The sequence below is a fragment of the Schistocerca cancellata genome, chromosome 10, assembly GCF_023864275.1.
Source record: "Schistocerca cancellata isolate TAMUIC-IGC-003103 chromosome 10, iqSchCanc2.1, whole genome shotgun sequence".
In the NCBI taxonomy this organism is placed as follows: domain Eukaryota; kingdom Metazoa; phylum Arthropoda; class Insecta; order Orthoptera; family Acrididae; genus Schistocerca; species Schistocerca cancellata.
In genome coordinates, this window is record NC_064635.1 from 89152917 (window position 1) to 89171991 (window position 19075).

At 38.1% G+C, this 19075-nt stretch overlaps 1 protein-coding gene across 7 annotated transcripts in view; it reads left to right on the plus strand.

Moving 5' to 3' along the window:
• Positions 1-19075, plus strand: part of LOC126106534 (zinc finger protein 3 homolog) — a 578052-nt gene that overhangs the window by 59655 nt on the left and 499322 nt on the right. For all 7 annotated transcript variants that reach the window (XR_007523363.1, XM_049912865.1, XM_049912859.1 and 4 more), the window contains exon 4: positions 4226-4294. Coding sequence is in view for 6 of the 7 variants with exons in the window: in XM_049912865.1 (XP_049768822.1) it covers positions 4226-4294 (69 nt within the window). In the remaining variant the exon portion in view is untranslated. The remainder of the gene's footprint in view (positions 1-4225; positions 4295-19075) is intronic.

Here is a 19075-nt window from a genome sequence, read left to right on the forward strand (position 1 = left end):
AACAGTAAAGGACAGAGGAGGTGGTGGCATGCTGTAGGTGTGTTTTTGTGGTTAAGGTGTGGTCCCCTTAATTTGCTGTAGGAGTTGCTAGTTGCAAAAGGATGTTAAAAAAAAAAAATTTACAGAATTTTGTACTGTGTACAGTAGAGCAACACGGAGTTGACATTTGTCAACAATTTAGAATGTCGACCTCACCCTAGTCCCCAGTTTCCAACATCAATATCTTCCCTGATTTCGGCTGTCGAGGAAGGGTGGCCTGCCATTCCTTCGCAGAAATTTGTGTGCAGATATTTTCGACCGGATAGTGTATATGTAAACTAAAGCAATGACAATGTCCCAAAACTGGTTATCATATGGACAGCAAATAAATAAAAACACAACAAAATAAATTCGTTATATTAACTTGTAGAGGAAAACAATCTGAACAGATTGCTCCTTCCTTTCTGAAAATTAAAAGGAATGTTATTCCATCCTGGCAATTGTCATTATGAAATACAGCATAGAGAAACATTAGTTCATAATAAACATTCAACGTCAGGTGGGTATCTATCATATGTTCCTAACTGTTACCATTTGGACACACTTGAAGAGCTTGATCTTTTTATAATAATTTGAGAATTTAGTTGACAGATGAACAAATTTCTGTAACAAAGCCTTTGCCAGAGTATATTCAGATTTGTTATGATGTGTCTTCTCCGTGTCTTTTGCCTTATTACTGTGTTGGGATTCCTCTGCAAATTGGGGCAATCACCCGAGTGTGGTTGATGCATTGCCCCTCATGCACCCTCAGCTCACACGACAGGACTTGCGGTTGAGTTTGTGCCCCTTTTAATCGTAATGTGCTGTGGATCTGCTGCATGAAAAATTGTACACAGAGATTTAAACAAAACACTGGTCACAGAGGTCTACAAGATGGGCAAGAGAAGTGATCCGAAAACATTAATCTAGTGAAACCTACTTTGCACTTTGTCACATGATATCCTGGGTATATGAAGTATTTATTGACTTCCAGAAAGCATCTGACTGAAAATCACACCACTGTTAATTACCAAAAATTCATTATATAGGCTGTCAAACAAAATTTATGACCAAGTTGAGCATTTCTTGGTAGACACAATGCAACACATTTGAGAGAAGTAGCAGTATGCTCACCAGTCAATATGCAAAGAGCGAAAGCTGATCACTTGTAAAGCAGCGGCACTTCCAATGTCAAGATTTTAACACAAATTTCCAAAGGATTTGAAGTGAAGTCCCTGAATTCCCTCCAGGAAAGCTGTCATCCTATAATTATACTCATAACAGATAGCTGGATGACACCTGAGATGGGAAGTTAAGAAATATTTAATGAACCATGGAATGTGTAGCAAAAGACAGGTTGGACTTCATGGGAGGATGAATATCTTTTATGTGTATTGAGGTCAAAGTTGAATCAATCGGGAACTAATGAGTAGCTGAGTAGGTTTAAAAATACAAGATCTGCAACACCTCCTGAACACTTCTTGTAATGTAAGAATAGTGTGATATTTTCTATAAGTTAAATAAATTAAATGCACTTAGATGAAAGGAATTAATCATTGGGAATCAAATTAATTAAGATATAATGATGTGAACTCATAGTAGACTCAAACTTTCATTGTCACTCATGTGATTTCTTAACACTACTACATGAGGTTCTCTCATGGACTGTGTGGGAACAGTAGCATTGGAGGAGAGGTCTCAGTGGAGAACAGTGGCATACTCAGGGGCAAGGTGTATCATGTACCCCATGGGATGACATCATGTCATGGTGTTCGGATTTCATTTTAGGAAAGATCATTGATGAAGTTCGAGATTGGTTTGGAGGTGTGTTCAGGTAGCCTAATGGTTGAAGTGAATGCTGACAGAAATTTTTGATTGTCACAACATATTCTGCAGAAAAAGAATTGTCATTCTCATGAAAAAATCAACACTAATCAAGTTTCACCTAATATAACACCACCAGATTTCAGACAAAAACAGGCAGTGCTTCTGAAAATGGTGTAAGCTATTTACTGTACCAGTTCATAGAAACTTTCCAACTAACAAAATTCATTCTCACATTCCATGCACCAAGCCTTAAAATTGTATTGGATTTGAACACAGTCCACTCCCAAGTAGTCTTATGATTTCATAAGACTACTTATCATAGGCATACTTATCATAATCAGATTTATGTACAGTATTTAACAATCATTTTCTGACCATTGCTGGTGAATTAAATAAAAATTTAGTTTCTACAGGAAATCATATAAATTTCTTAGCAAATGCCTTTCCGAGATTGACGTCTGAAGTACTACTCTGTGATACAGACAAGAGAGAGATTGAGTCAATAATTAAATCACTGAAGACTAAGGACTCTCATGGTTATGATGGAGTGTCTAGTAGAATATTAAAGCACTGTGCTGCACATGTTAGCCCTGTATTTAGCCATATTTGTAATTTTTCCTTTAGGAATGGTCAGTTTCCTGAGTGATTAAAGTACTCAGTAGTAAAGCCGCTTTATAAAAAGGGAGAAAGGGATAATGTAGTCAATTTTAAACCTGTTTCTATGCCATCAGTGTTTGCAAAACTTATCGAAAAGGCTGTGTATGTAAGGTTAACTGATCATTTTATATCACACAATTTGCTATCAAATGTACAGTTCGGCTTTAGAAGTGGTTTGACAACTGAAAATGCTATATTCTCTTTTCTCTGTGAGGTACTGGATGGGCTAAACAAGAACTTTCGAACGCTTGGCGTATTTTTTGATTCAACAAAGGCTTTTGATTGTGTTGATCTCACAATATTGCTCCAGAAGTTGGACCATTATGGATTAAGGGGAGTAGCTCACTATTGGTGTACCTCTTACTTTAGCAACAGGCAGCAAAATGTCATTATTCACAATGTTGATAACGGCTGTGATGTGGGATCTGAGGAGGTACTGTCAAGTGGGGGGTGCCCCAGGGATCAGAGTTGGGGCCACTCCTGTTTCTTATTTATATAAATGATATGCCCTCCAGTATTATGGGTAACTCTAAAATATTTCTGTTTGCTGATGACACTAGCTTGGTTGTAAAGGATGTTGTGTGCAACATTGACTCGGTTTCAAGTAATGCAGTACATGACCTCAGTTCATGACCTGTAGAAAATAAACTAACATTAAATCACAGTAAGACTCATTTTTTACAGTTTCTAACACACAAGTCAACAAAACCTGACGTTTTTATCTCACAGAATGGGCATATGATTAGTGAAACTGAACAGTTCAAATTTCTAGGTGTTCAGATAGATAGTAAGCTGTTGTGGAAAGCCCACGTTCAGGATCTTGTTCAAAGACTTAAAACTGCCCTTTTCACTATTCGAATGGTATCAAAAGTGACTGATACTTCGACATGTAAATTAGTCTACTTTGCTTATTTTCATTCACTTATGTCGTATGGTATTATGTTTTGGGGTAACTCTTCCCATTCTAGAAGGATATTTTTGGCTCAGAAATGGGCGGTTTGGGAAATAAATGGTGTGAGTTCATGAACCTCTTGTCGACCTCTGTTCACAAGTGTGGGTATTTTGACATTGGCCTCTCAATAGGTATATTCCTTATTGTAGTTTCTTGTTACCAGTATTAGTTTAATTCCAAGAATAAGCAGCTTTCACTCAGTTAATACATGGCAGAAATCAAACCTCCATTTGTATTGGACTTCCTTAACTCTTGTGCAAGAAGGTGTGCAGTATACTGCTGCATCCATTTTCAATAAACTGCCACTCGAATTCAAAAATCTTAGCAGTAATCCATGCACTTTCAAATCAAAACTGAAGAGTTTCCTCATGTGTCACTCCTTCTATTCTGTCAAGGAGTTCCTTGAAAAATTAAGCTGATTCTTATTGTATTGCTGACAGTGTTTACTTAAACTTATGGACTGACTTTTTTTCAGGTTCATGAACATTTATTTTTATCTGTTATTACTTTTATGTTGTAAGTTCATGTACTGACGCATTCCGTGACCTTGGAGATTTGCTCCTCAATTTGGTCCTATGAAACTTGATGTGTAAATAAATAAATAAAATAAAATCACCCAATCACAAAGTTCGAGATATGTGGATTTGAGTTTTGCTGTAGCAAAAACTTTCAATTGTCACAATATATTCATTTGTGTTATGTAGACTGCTTTTATATGTGCTTCTTGTAATGTGGATTTCATCTGTACTTAACTTGTTTCCTTTGATTCAGGTGGAGGCTGAACCACACACATTTCCTAAGCAAGAGATAGAGTACATATCTGTTAAACAAGAACCTCCGGTAAGTATTAAAATTCATCTGTCTTCACATCCAAACATATGCTCTGCAAGGCACTGTCCAAAACATGAGAACACCAAGGCACTCTCTTTGAAAGGGTGCATTTGATATCCTTCCTTGTCCTTGTTGTGTGTTCTATCATAATATCCTGTTGTTGAAAAAATGTTAAGCCTTAATCCACCTTCCTTCTGTCGAACTTGTTACCTCCCCCACACTTATCGACCTTAGTGACAGTGAAAAATTAAACCGCATGTACCTAATGGAAATTTGGAAAAAGCAATCGTCACTGAAGTTAATCTATCAGTAAAGAGGGAGGAAGGGTTACATCTAAATGAAAGGAAAAATGCAAATGAAATTGATGGAAATTAATTTTGAAAAAGTGTAAAGTTAATAAAGAAAGTAAATGTGCGGTCGTTACGTTAACAATTAACTGGTGTTAATTAGATATTTGAGATTTGGGGAAAAGTATGGTCGCCAGTCCTATGGACAACTACTATAATAAATGAAAAAGAAATGTTAATGCACATATAATTAGCACTAAAACTGTGGCAACTGAAGGTTGACACGTGTTGTGTGAAAATTGAATGTTTATCAGAAGTAATAAATTTCGCTACACTCTGACTTAATTTAGCAAAAGAATTAATAAAACCGGAAAATTGAAAGTTAATTTAGTGACTGAAATTAATAGTGAACTTTGCTTCTGAAGCACTACGAAATTAAATAAAATAAGGTTAGTCTTGGGCTACCAAGCATACCAACATCATAGTAGCATTCATAAGGATTTAACTATGAACAAAAATAGCCTTCACTACCCATATCTTAACCCCACTATTGCGCAGCCATAGAAATATTTAACCACTTACACTGTAAGTAAAATTTATGGCAGATAATAGAGGTTTTAAAAACAATTCCTTCTGCTCCACAGATGAATTTTTGAAGATAGTATCTATATGTGTTTGGGTTACGTCTATCAAATTTTGATGCGGAGTAAGATTTAAAAAAAAAAAAAAAAAAGTAATTTAAACATTCAGCATGTAGCCATTTTCTTACAGAGAAATTGTTTGTTATTTGTAAACCTACTGTCACATTCGACACAATCTGCATACGTACTCTGCAAACCACTGTGAAGTGCATGGTAGGGGGTAATCATAATGAGTTGTCATAAATATGACGCACAGAACGCCAAATTAAACTACATTAATATACTGATGCTATAAATGATGTTGTAAAAGGCACTGAAACAGATTGTAGTTTCCAGTGACTACAGTCTCTTGTTGACCAGTCTGGTGGGGCAGTTGAAGGTAGCAAAATGAAAGCCAAAGTTTTAAATTTCATGTTCAGGAAATTGTTCACACAGAAGAACCATACAAATGTACCATCATTTGACAATCGGACAGACTCTCATATGGATGAGATAGTAATATGCATCCCTGGCACAGAAAAATAACTCAAAGATTTGAAACCAAATAAATCAACAGGTCCAAATGGAATCCCAGTTCAATTTTACAAAGAGTACTGTATGGCATTGGCCCTTTATCTAGCCTGTATTTATCATGAATTTCTTGCCCAGCACAAAGTCCCAAGTGACCGGAAAAAAGCACAGGTGACTCTACTATACAGTGTGGTCCATCTGAAGTGTCCGATGAGATTATCTCGAAAACTATATATTGGGTAAAAATAGTGGGTAAGACAAGTCCATCAGCTCAAAGGAGGACATCAGATGATACTACAAGTGACCCCCAGCCCCCGCCCCCTTGTGTGGGGCAGGGGGAAACTTTTAAATTTTAAATGGAAACACCCATTTTTATTGCAGATTAGGATTCTCCATAAAAAAGTAATTAAGTTTTGTCTGAAACATTTTTTAAACCATTGACAGATGGTGCTGAAATCGAGAAAAAAGTAAAATTGGGGAAGAAATCTAATTTATTTAGAATTATCTGGGAAAGATGCATCAAATTGATAAAAAAATGCACACCAATTCTTTCTTTATGCCAAATTAAGCTATTTTGTTACAGTTTTTGATGGAGGGAGCCAGAATGATGTTAAAATCTCATTAGGGAACTCTTCACAATTGCATTACTCACCCAACTGTGGCACTACCTTGGCTGAACTGCGAGCTATGGCTCAATATAAAGGTCATTGGAATGCGATGAGATGTCTCTTCACTCTTAGATTGTGAACCGTAAACATCAACTGACGAAAGTAAATGATTCTTTAGTGAATCATGGCTTACTATCCTCCTACAGAGATTGTTGGTATGATGTTAATTTTAGGTGAATGCCATAACATTTATGCTGCAGCTGCACAATTGTATGCAGATTGTTTCCCAGACAGATGACATCCAGGTGAAAACATTATGCGAAATTGCACTCAACGAGCTCATAATGAATACATGCACTGTCCACCTCGTCATTGCGAATACAATGAAAATAACGCTCATACCCTTACCGTTCTCGCCTGTGTTCAACTGGATCCCGAAATTGGTAGTTGTGCAATTCAGAGACAAACTGGAATACTGAAATCAACTGTTTTGAGGATTTTGAAGGCACATAAATATCATGTATATCATATGACACTGACACAAGTGTTAACACCGAAATATATGCAAATACGTGTGCATTTATGCCAATGGGCCTTGGAAATGATAAGAAGTGACAATGATTTTTTTAGATACGTTATGTTCACTGATGAAGCCAAATTCAAAAACAATGGCAAATTAAATTGTCATGATTGTCATTATTGGTCTCCTGTCAATCCACACTGGCACAGACCCGTTGACAATCAACACAAATGGTCATTAATGGTCTGGTGTGAAATTTTAAATGGTTACTTGATTGAACCATATTTTTTTGACTGAAATGTTACTGGGGAATCTTATTTACAACTTCTCCACAATGATTTGTTAGAGCTAATGGAAGATGTTGATTTAGAAACTAGGCAATGAATGTGGTTCCAACAGGACAGAGCAGCTCCCCATTATGCTAAAAATGTGCGGAACGTTTTAAATTTACGGTACCTTGGTCAGTGGTTAGGATGTGGCAGTCCAATTCAGTGGCCTCCACGTTCACCAGACCTAACATCTCCTGATTTTTTCTTGTGGGGTTATTTAGAAAATATTGTCTGTGAAAGACAGCCCACAACCCGAAACGATATGGAGCAACGTATTCAAAGAGCGTGTGTAGCCATACCACGGGATGTGCTACTCAAAACTGTGGACAACTTTTGCAGACAATTTACTATATGCATTGAAGCAAATGGGGATAATTTTAAACAATTTCTTTGTGGTTAATTTCATTAATTAAGCACCCCAAATTGTGAGGGGCAAGGGGACTCACAAATGAAACACTCCATGCGAACATCATTCTACTACGACCACGTCGTTGTTCCTGGTTAACGCTTAAAGTAGGATACAGTACATTTTTTACAAAAATAGCTTAATTTGACATAATGATAGAATTGGTGCACATTTTGTATCAATTTGATTCATCTTTCTCAGATAGTTGTAAATAAATCAGAGTTCTTCCTCAATTTTACTTTTTTTCTTGATTTCTGCACCATCTGTCAATGGTTTTAAAAAATGTTTTGGACAAAACTTGATTACTTTTTTTATGGAGAATCCTAATCTGCAGTGTTTCCATTTAAGATTTAAAACTTCCCCCCCCCCCCCTCCTCCCCCACTCAAAGCAAGGGAGCGGGGGCTGGGGGTCACATGTAGTATCATCTGATGTTACCCTCTGAGCTTACGAACTTGTCTTACCCACTACTTTTACCCAATGTATAGTTTTTGAGATAATCTCACCCGAAACTTCAGATGGACCATCATGTATAAGAAGGGTAAGGGACCAACAGAGTTGCAGACCAATATCCCTAATTTCGATTTTCTGCAGAATCGTTGAACATATTCTCAGTTCAAATATAATAAACTTTCTTGAGACTAAGAAGCTTATGTCCACATATCAGCATGGTTTCAGAAAGCATCACTTCTTGAAAACTCTTGCTCTTTCCCCACATGATAAACTGCAAACAATGGATGCAGGGCAACAGGCAGATTTCATATTTCTAGATTTCCAGAAAGCATTTGACACGGTGCCCCATTGACAGACTGTTAACAAAGTTACGAGCATATGGAATAAGTTCACAGATATGTGAGTGGCTCAAAAATTCTTAAATAATAGAACCCAGTATGTTGTCCTCATTGACGAGTGTTCATCAGCGACTAGGCTATCAACAGGAGTGTTTTATAATAAAACAGAAAAATATTTACATATCAGCAGCTAAATCATTATTATCATATGTGTGCTAATGTAAGTTCTGTGTGTGTGTGTGTGTGTGTGTGTGTGTGTGTGTGTGTGTGTGTGTGCGTGTGTGTGTGTGCGTACACTTTATTGTTTGTAATTTTTTTTTCACAAACATTTATATTCTTGGGAGAGAAATGAGATTTGTGATCATCTGTTGGGATTATTGTCTATTATCCGATGAATCAGTGTAAACAGTGAATTGTGAATCATGTTCATTTGGTCATTTAGTCGTATGTTCCTTTCAGCCTCTGTTTTGTGTATGTGGTAATTTTATTAGAAGGTTAGGAGCTGTCTTTCATTATTTATTCTGACTATTTTCATTTCTTTCACTTTTGTAGCAGGTTTGAGGGTATTTTCTCTTAAATGTTCTTCAAAAGTTGAATGTCCTGTCCCATATTTCCACGCTCAGATGGGTTCTTTGTACCGTGTGTCAAATGTTCTGTTGGTTTGTCCTACTTATCTTCCATCACATGTTGCATCGTAATTAGGATATTCCTATTTTCTGGTAGATGTCAGTATCTTTTGTTATTTTTGGAATATACGTTTGGATTGAACTGTCTATTTTTATGGTATGTTTATGCCTTGTCTTTTGAATATGTTTGTTATTTAATTTGTGTGTTTGTGCTTGTAGGTCATCATGTACCATCTTGAACCTTCTTTCCTGTTTTCATGTATTCTTTGAGTCATCACTCTGTTGCTGTGTGTGCTTGTTTGTGTGGTATTTTGTTGTGCTGTTGTGTTTTGGCTGAATGTGTGCCATATTTATTGACTGTTTATGGTGGTTGAATTTTTTGTTTAATTTTGTGACTAGATACTACTGCACCCACTGTTTGTTGCTATTTATGAGATGATGTCTAGTTGTTACTGGTAGTTTTCTGTGCTGAGTCTACGAAGCATGTATCTGAATATTGATTGCTTCTATGGGTATGGGTGATTTGAAGTCTAACACATGATAGTGTCCATTGTTGTAGATTTATGGTGAATTTCAAAGCTATGCTGATTGTTTTGTTTTTTATGGTTATCCTAAGAAGTTTATTTGGTTGTCACGTTCTTTTTCCATTGTTAATCTTATATTTGTATGTACTGTGCTTATATCTGCAAGCAACTAATCAATTTTTGTGGAGGTTCATCAATTAAATGAAGGATATCACCCATGCATCTAATGCAATAAAGTGTGTTGTAACTCTTTGTGAATATGTTTTTAAAAATCAGGTTTTATAGGTGGTTTGTGAAAGTGTTTGGTAGGGCACCTGACACTGGGGATGCCATTGGTAGTCTATCTTCTTGTAAATAGTATTCATTGTTAAATTGAAAGAAGTTCTGTTCGGTTATCAGTTCAGCAATTTGTGTATTTGTGTGATTTGTTCATCTGCTAGTTAGCTGTTATATTTCAGGGTTTGTTGTATGATGTTCATTGTTTCTGCTACAGATAAGTTAAAGTACATATTTTTATGTCAAAAGACAGGACACCCACTGAAGGTACTTTGTAACTATGGTGAATCATATCTGGGTGCACAATACAAATAAATAAATTAAAAAAAAAACACTTAATGTGCAGCATGCAAAAGGCATTTTTCTTTTGAACTACAGTAATTTCTTTTATACATTAAATTTTTTGTACCACTATTTATTATTCATTAACTTTGAGATTTTCATTTCGTTTTCAAACTCAGATAACCATATCAATCAATATTTCAACAAAACATAAAAATTACCTTCCTCAATAAAACTTAACCAAACCACAAGTACCCCTCTATAGAAAATTATAAAATCCTCCTAGATGTGGTTATATGTTAAAACTTCCACATAAAATTTACCTTATTAATTACAGAACTTAACTTGTAGGTGTATATAAAATTTCTCTAAATATGATCCAATTCAAAAGATTTTTTTTAATGTAATCCATCTCTGGCTTATAAAGGCTTATCAAAATTTGAACACAGTTTGGGGATGGACATTGTTTTACTCGAACATGGCTCTTGTAGTGGAAAGATCTAGGAGTTTTATGCTTTTTTTAACTATACAGCTAACAACAATGTTACTTGCCCTGATAGCCCCTATGAAGCATAAGTGTCTACCAAAATAGGATTACCCAGTCATGGGGGATACCTCTAGTTCCCTTATGCAGGCATAAAACATTGACTGACCTCATAAATATGAACAACTCCTCTTCTAGTTGCCACCTCTTCAAATCTGTAATACATACAACCCTTTTTAGGGTAATTTAAAATAAAATTCTTTCATTGACCATCATAATATTTTATGCTAAGACTACATTTGAATCTCAACATTTATTGACATTATATAACACTCTTTCTAATGCCACCCCTTGACTAGGACACACAAAGAACAATCTGTCATCAGCATGCTGCTATATTAATTAATTACTGCCACATTTTGTCCACTGTGACTAAGCATAAATAGGTGTTTGTCTCTCAATCCCCAAAATGTTAGAGAAATACTGTTTTATTTTCTAATTACAATGCACCCAGAATGTTACTTCCTTGCAGGTTCCAATATGTTGTGAAAAGTTTCATAAGAAACTTCCTTTATCAAAAATTTTGTAGTGAATTTTGGCCACTAGGTAAGGCTGCATTAAAGATTGTCACAAATCTGAAATTATGTTTTGTCACTAATTGTATGTTGGCAACGCAATTGCATGCTACAGGAGTACCAGCCACACTCCCTGGCCAACAGTCTGCAGACCAGCGTGGTTCACTGCTATCCTCACAGCATTAAATATACACTGTGTACAATAATGTTTTCTTATCTTGAGAATACCCATCCGGTGTGCAAAACCTAAATTACCTCATTGTAAACTCAACTCAAGTTTGACATAATTGAAGTTGAAGTAACTATTAATGTGTAGATCAAATACAGTAGATAAGCATCTTCAGTATTGCCATCTACTGTTTCTTTCACTAAATTTACATGATCATCACAATCTGGTACAATGCTTTTATCTAAGTATATTGTGGTATCAGTCTGTCCATCTTACCATTTAAATGGTTAGTGGAATTTTTTACTGTAATGTTCGTATGGCCTAATCTGTTTGCAGTTTGTGTAAATCTATTATGTGCATGAGTTAACTTGTCTATTGTAGCGGTGACTTAAAAGCTTTAGAACAGGCTCTCACTTTTGATTAAGGAAGGACTAGCCCCAGTTTGCACATATAATAAATTTTATTATAATGTAGTTCCTCAGCACATGTTCACATTCCTTGGTACTCAAAAAAGTACACTGTACAATTTATGTTCATTACACTCTTTATCCTTTAGCAAACAAATTTTGAAATAAATACGATCACTATCAAGTTCTCATTAAATCATTTCAGTAACACCAAAATTTTAAGCAAAGGCTTTCGAAGTGAACTCAGAAAGAAACTCGCCTCACAACCGGGCTAAAGTTTACCTTTCCCTTAAATAAAATATACTAAAAAACTCAACATTAAAAAGACACAAGCATAATTGCATTGTTGTTGTTGTTGTTGTGGTCTTCAGTCCTGAGACTGGTTTGATGCAGCTCTCCATGCTACTCTATCCTGTGCAAGCTTCTTCATCTCCCAGTATCTACTGCAACCTACATCCTTCTGAATCTGCTTAGTGTACTCATCTCTTGGTCTCCCTCTACGATTTTTACCCTCCACACTGCCCTCCAATGCTAGATTTGTGATCCCTTGATGCCTCAAAACTTGTCCTACTAACCGATCCCTTCTTCTAGTCAAGTTGTGCCACAAACTTCTCTTCTCCCCAATCCTATTCAATACCTCCTCATTTGTTATGTGATCTACCCACCTTATCTTCAGCATTCTTCTATAGCACCACATTTCGAAAGCTTCTATTCTCTTCTTGTCCAAACTATTTATCGTCCATGTTTCACTTCCATACATGGCTACATTCCATACAAATACTTTCAGAAACGACTTCCTGACACTTAAATCTATACTCGATGTTAACAAATTCCTCTTCTTGAGAAACGCTTTCCTTGCCATTGCCAGTCTACATTTTATATCCTCTCTACTTCGACCATCATCGGTTATTTTACTCCCTAAATAGCAAAACTCCTTTACTACTTTAAGTGTCTCATTTCCTAATGTAATTCCCTCAGCATCACCCCACTTAATTCGACTACATTCCATTATCCTCGTTTTACTTTTGTTGATGTTCATCTTATATCCTCCCTTCAAGACACTGTCCATTCCGTTCAACTGCTCTTCCAAGTCCTTTGCTGTCTCTGACAGAATTACAATGTCATCGGCGAACCTCAAAGTTTTTACTTCTTCTCCATGAATATTAATACCTACTCCGAATTTTTCTTTTGTTTCCTTCACTGCTTGCTCAATATACAGATTGAATAACATCGGGGAGAGGCTACAACCCTGTCTTACTCCTTTCCCAACCACTGCTTCCCTTTCATGCCCCTCGACTCTTATAACTGCCATCTGGTTTCTGTACAAACTGTAAATAGCCTTTCGCTCCCTGTATTTTACCCCTGCCACCTTCAGAATTTGAAAGAGAGTATTCCAGTTAACATTGTCAAAAGCTTTCTCTAAGTCTACAAATGCAAGAAACGTAGGTTTGCCTTTTCTTAATCTTTCTTCTAAGATAAGTCGTAAGGTCAGTATTGCCTCACGTGTTCCAACATTTCTACGGAATCCAAACTGATCTTCCCCGAGGTCGGCTTCTACCAGTTTTTCCATTCATCTGTAAAGAATTCGCGTTAGTATTTTGCAGCTGTGACTTATTAAACTGATAGTTCGGTAATTTTCACATCTGTCAACACCTGCTTTCTTTAGGATTGGAATTATTATATTCTTCTTGAAGTCTGAGGGTATTTCGCCTGTCTCATACATCGTGCTCACCAGATGGTAGAGTTTTGTCATGACTGGCTCTCCCGAGGCCATCAGTAGTTCAAATGGAATGTTGTCTACTCCCCGGGCCTTGTTTCGACTCAGGTCTTTCAGTGCTCTGTCAAACTCTTCACGCAGTATCTTATCTCCCATTTCGTCTTCATCTACATCCTCTTCCATTTCCATAATATTGTCCTCAAGTACATCGCCCTTGTATAGACCCTCTATATACTCCTTCCACCTTTCTGCCTTCCCTTCTTTGCTTAGAACTGGGTAGCCATCTGAGCTGTTGATATTCATACAAGTGGTTCTCTTCTCTCCAAAGGCCTCTTTAATTTTCCTGTAGGCAGTATCTATCTTACCCCTAGTGAGACAAGCCTCTACATCCTTGCATTTGTCCTCTAGCCATCCCTGCTTAGCCATTTTGCACTTCCTGTCGATATCATTTTTGAGACGTTTGCATTCCTTTTTGCCTGCTTCATTTACTGTATTTTTATATTTTCTCCTTTCATCAATTAAATTCAATATTTCTTCTGTTACCCAAGGATTTCTATTAGCCCTCGTCTTTTTACCTACTTGATCCTCTGCTGCCTTCACTACTTCATCCCTCAGAGCTACCCATTCTTCTTCTACTGTATTTATTTCCCCCATTCCTGCCAATTGTTCCCTTATGCTCTCCCTGAAACTCTCTACAACCTCTGGTTCTTTCAGTTTATCCAGGTCCCATCTCATTAAATTCCCACCTTTTTGCAGTTTCTTCAGTTTCAATCTGCAGTTCATAACCAATAGATTGTGGTCAGAATCCACATCTGCCCCAGGAAATGTCTTACAATTTAAAACCTGGTTCCTAAATCTCTGTCTTACCATTATATAATCTATCTGATGCCTTTTAGTATCTCCAGGATTCTTCCAGGTATACAACCTTCTTTTATGATTTTTGAACCAAGTGTTGGCTATGATTAAGTTATGCTCTGTGCAAAATTCTACAAGGCGGCTTCCTCTTTCATTTCTTCCCCCCAATCCATATTCACCTACTATGTTTCCTTCTCTCCCTTTTCCTACTGACGAAATCCAGTCACCCATGACTATTAAATTTTCGTCTCCCTTCACTACCTGAATAATTTCTTTTATCTCGTCATACATTTCATCTATTTCTTCATCATCTGCAGAGGTAGTTGGCATATAAACTTGTACTACTGTAGTAGGCATGGGCTTTGTGTCTATCTTGGCCACAATAATGTGTTCACTATGCTGTTTGTAGTAGCTTTCCCGCACTCCTATTTTTTTATTCATTATTAAACCTACTCCTGCATTACCCCTATTTGATTTTGTATTTATAACCCTGTAATCACCTGACCAAAAGTCTTGTTCCTCCTGCCACCGAACTTCACTAATTCCCACTATATCTAACTTTAACCTATCCATTTCCTTTTTTAAATTTTCTAACCTACCTGCCCAATTAAGGGATCTGACATTCCACGCTCCGATCCGTAGAACGCCAGTTTTCTTTCTCCTGATAACGACGTCCTCCTGACTAGTCCCCGCCCGGAGATCTGAATGGGGGACTATTTTACCTCCGGAATATTTTACCCAAGAGGACGCCATCATCATTTAATCACACAGTAGAGCTGCATGTCCTCGGGAAAAATTACGGCTGTAGTTTCCCCTTGCTTTCAGCCGTTCACAGTACCAGCACAGCAAGGCCGTTTTGGTTAATGTTACAAGGCCAGATCAGTCAATCATCCAGACTGTTGCCCCTGCAACTACTGAAAAGGCTGCTGCCCCTCTTCAGGAACCACATGTTTGTCTGGCCTCTCAACAGATACCCCTCCATTGTGGTTGCACCTACGGTACGGCCATCTGTATCGCAGAGGCACGCAAGCCTCCCCACCAACGGCAAGGTCCATGGTTCATGGGGGGGATAATTGCATTACAAAAAATATTTGCCCAATTAATAAAATTATTGAACGTTCAACATTATCTTAGCAAACCTTGAACTAAGCAAAATTTCTGCAAGCTTAATTACCACACATTTAAGCCTAAGCTACTCAGACAATTATAGCTCAATAAGAGTGCTAAATTATGTGAAGAAAATACAATTTAGAATTTTACAGTCCTGCTCTGGACACATGCCCTTCTTGCTCTCTGAACAGACCCACACAACCCGCGTACTCCTCCGTGCGAAGGTACATAAACACTGAAACCAGAACAAGAAATCCTTCTAGAACACACAGAAATCTGCTATTAGAAACATTTCTACCCACGACCTTATACATATGTTGCAATCTTTAACACGCAAATAAAACACAATAAAATAGTGGCCATAGAATTAAGAAAACAACCCCGCAACTTAATTACGAGTAAAAAACCTTAACAATTACACATCTCTCTTTAACTAATGAAAAGGACATTCACTGATATACACATATGAAAACCAAAATGCCTCTTTCGCAACCAATTAGCGTGTCCCGGCTTAGTCGAATATTAATTAACGACAAGTAATGAGCAGCACCAATATCATAATCTGAATCTGAACTGGGAAAGTTTTTATACGACGAACAAGCCTGTGCAATTCTTTAATTTTTGCGATAATCACAGTTGTCATTGGAATAATGCTCACTAGAAAGATTATCGGTAAGATTGAATCTCCAGCAGATGGAAACGGAGCCCCATAACGAACGTCAGAGGGCTGGAGAGCAGATCAGCATCGGGTGTTAACACCAAGGCAGTCCAGCCGTCACTCACCTCTCTCGCACACTGTGCTCCAGCCACAGCGCATGACAGTTGCACCTCCTGGTCACTCAGTTCCATCTGCCTCCCTGCTTGCCTCGGAAATGCGCTATGTACCCATCCAGCGCGAGAGAAAATCGATACTGGGTAGCTTACATAGTCTTTGAACCAGAGGAAATAGATTCTATTACCTTGATGTGAACACATCGATCTCCCCCCTTTAAACCAAAACTCCTCCAGGCCTCCCCACCGTGAGTTGGTTCTGATGGGTTCGAAACTCCCTGTGCATTTTCAGGTCCCGTACCAGGAAGTTTACCTGGGTTAGAACTCTTAACGACCTGACATGGGCCTACATATCTGAGTGCTAACTTGCTGACCACTTCATTATCTCGGTGCGATTGCCCCCAAAATTTTTTGACTAAGACTCTGTCTCCAACCGTCAATGACACCGCACACCTTTGCTTATTATAGGCTTTTTCTTCTCGGCAGTTTGCCAAAATAATGTTACTTTTTGCGGCGTCCCAACAAACCCGCAGCTCATCAGGGTCCGCACGCTCTGGTAGGGTATCTTTCACAGACAGGTTACTTAAAGGTGTGTTAATCTCATAGTACCCGTGGTCTATGGGTAGTGTCTTTGATTCATAATCAAAACGTCTTCGGTCCCGGGTTCGATCCCCGCCACTGCCTAAATTTTGATAAATAATCAGCATTGGCGGCCGAAGACTTCCGGCATAAGAAGTCAGCCTCATTCTGCCAACGGCCTTGTCACAGAGGGCGGAGGAGCGGATAGAGGTTGAGGGCACTCTCTTGTCCTAGGGGTGGGAAATTGCCCCTAAAGGCGGAAGAATCAGCGATGATCAACGACATGTGGATGCAGAAGGCAATGGAAACCACTACATTAAAGACACGTAAAGTGTATCCACAGGACATGTCGCCTGTATTTGAAGAAGTGTCATGATGATCTCTCCATTGGCAAAAGATTCCGGAATAGTCCCCCATTCGGATCTCCGGGAGGGGACTGCCAAGGGGGAGGTTACAATGAGAAAAAGATTGAATAATCAACGAAAGGATAACGTTCTACGAGTCATGCGTGGAATGTCAGAAGCTTGAACATGGTAGGGAAACTAGAAAATCTGAAAAGGGAAATGCAAATTCTCAATCTAGATATAGTAGGGGTGAGTGAAGTGAAGTGGAAGGAAGACAAGGATTTTTGGTCAGATGAGTATCGGGTAATATCGACAGCAGCAGAAAATGGTATAACAGGTGTAGGATTCGTTATGAATAGGAAGGTAGGGCAGAGGGTGTGTTACTGTGAACAGTTCAGTGACCGGGTTGTTCTAATCAGAATCGACAGCACACCAACACCGACAACGATAGTTCAGGTATACATGCCGACGTCGCAAGCTGAAGATGAACAGATAGAGAAAGTGTATGAGGATATTGAAAGGGTAATGCAGTATGTAAAGGGGGATGAAAATCTAATAGTCATGGGCGACTGGAATGCAGTTGTAGGGGAAGGAGTAGAAGAAAAGGTTACAGGAGAATATGGGCTTGGGACAAGGAATGAAAGAGGAGAAAGACTAATTGAGTTCTGTAACAAGTTTCAGCTAGTAATAGCGAATACCCTCTTCAAGAATCACAAGAGGAGGAGGTATACTTGGAAAAGGCCGGGAGATACGGGAAGATTTCAATTAGATTACATCATGGTCAGACAGAGATTCCGAAATCAGATACTGGATTGTAAGGCGTACCCAGGAGCAGATATAGACTCAGATCACAATATAGTAGTGATGAAGAGTAGGCTGAAGTTCAAGACATTAGTCAGGAAGAATCAATACACAAGGAAGTGGGATACGGAAGTACTTCGGAATGACGAGATACATTTGAAGTTCTCTAACACTATAGATACAGCAATAAGTAATAGCGCAGTAGGCAGTACAGTTGAAGAGGAATGGACATCTCTAAAAGGGCCGTCACAGAAGTTGGGAAGGAAAACATAGGTATAAAGAAGGTAGCTGCGAAGAAACCATGGGTAACAGAAGAAATACTTCAGTTGATTGATGAAAGGAGGAAGTACAAACATGTTCCGGGAAAATCAGGAATAGAGAAATACAAGTCGCTGAGGAATGAAATAAATAGGAAGTGCAGGGAAGCTAAGACGAAATGGCTGCAGGAAAAATGTGAAGACATCGAAAAAGATATGATTGTCAGAAGGACAGACTCAGCATACAGGAAAGTCAAAACAACCTTTGGTGACACTAAAAGCAGAGTGCAATGGGAATTCCACTGTTACATGCAGAGGAGAGAGCAGATAGGTGGAAAGAATACACTGAAAGCCTCTATGAGGGTGAAGATTTGTCTGATGTGATAGAAGAAGAAAGAGGAATCGATTTAACAGAGATAGGGGATCCAGTATTACAATCGGAATTTAAAAGAGCTTTGGAGGACTTACGGTCAAATAAGGCAGAAGGGATGGATAACGTTCCATCAGAATTTCTAAAATCATTGGGGGAAGTGGCAACAACTATGACTATTCACGTTGGTGTGTAGAATATATGAGTCTGGCGATATACCATCTGACTTTCAGAAAAGCATCATCCACACAATTCTGAAGACGGCAAGAGCTGACAAGTGCGAGAATTATCGCACAATCAGCTTAATAGCTCAGGCATCGAAGCTGCTTACAAGAATAATATACAGAAGAATGGAAAAGAAAATTGAGAATGCGCTTGGTGACGATCAGTTTGGCTTTAGGAAAAGTAAAGGAACGAGAGAGGCAATTCTGACGTTACGGCTAATAATGGAAGCAAGGCTAAAGAAAAATCAAGACACTTTCATAGGATTTGTCGACCTGGAAAAAGCGTTCGACAATATAAAATGGTGCAAGCTGTTCGAAATTCTGAAAAA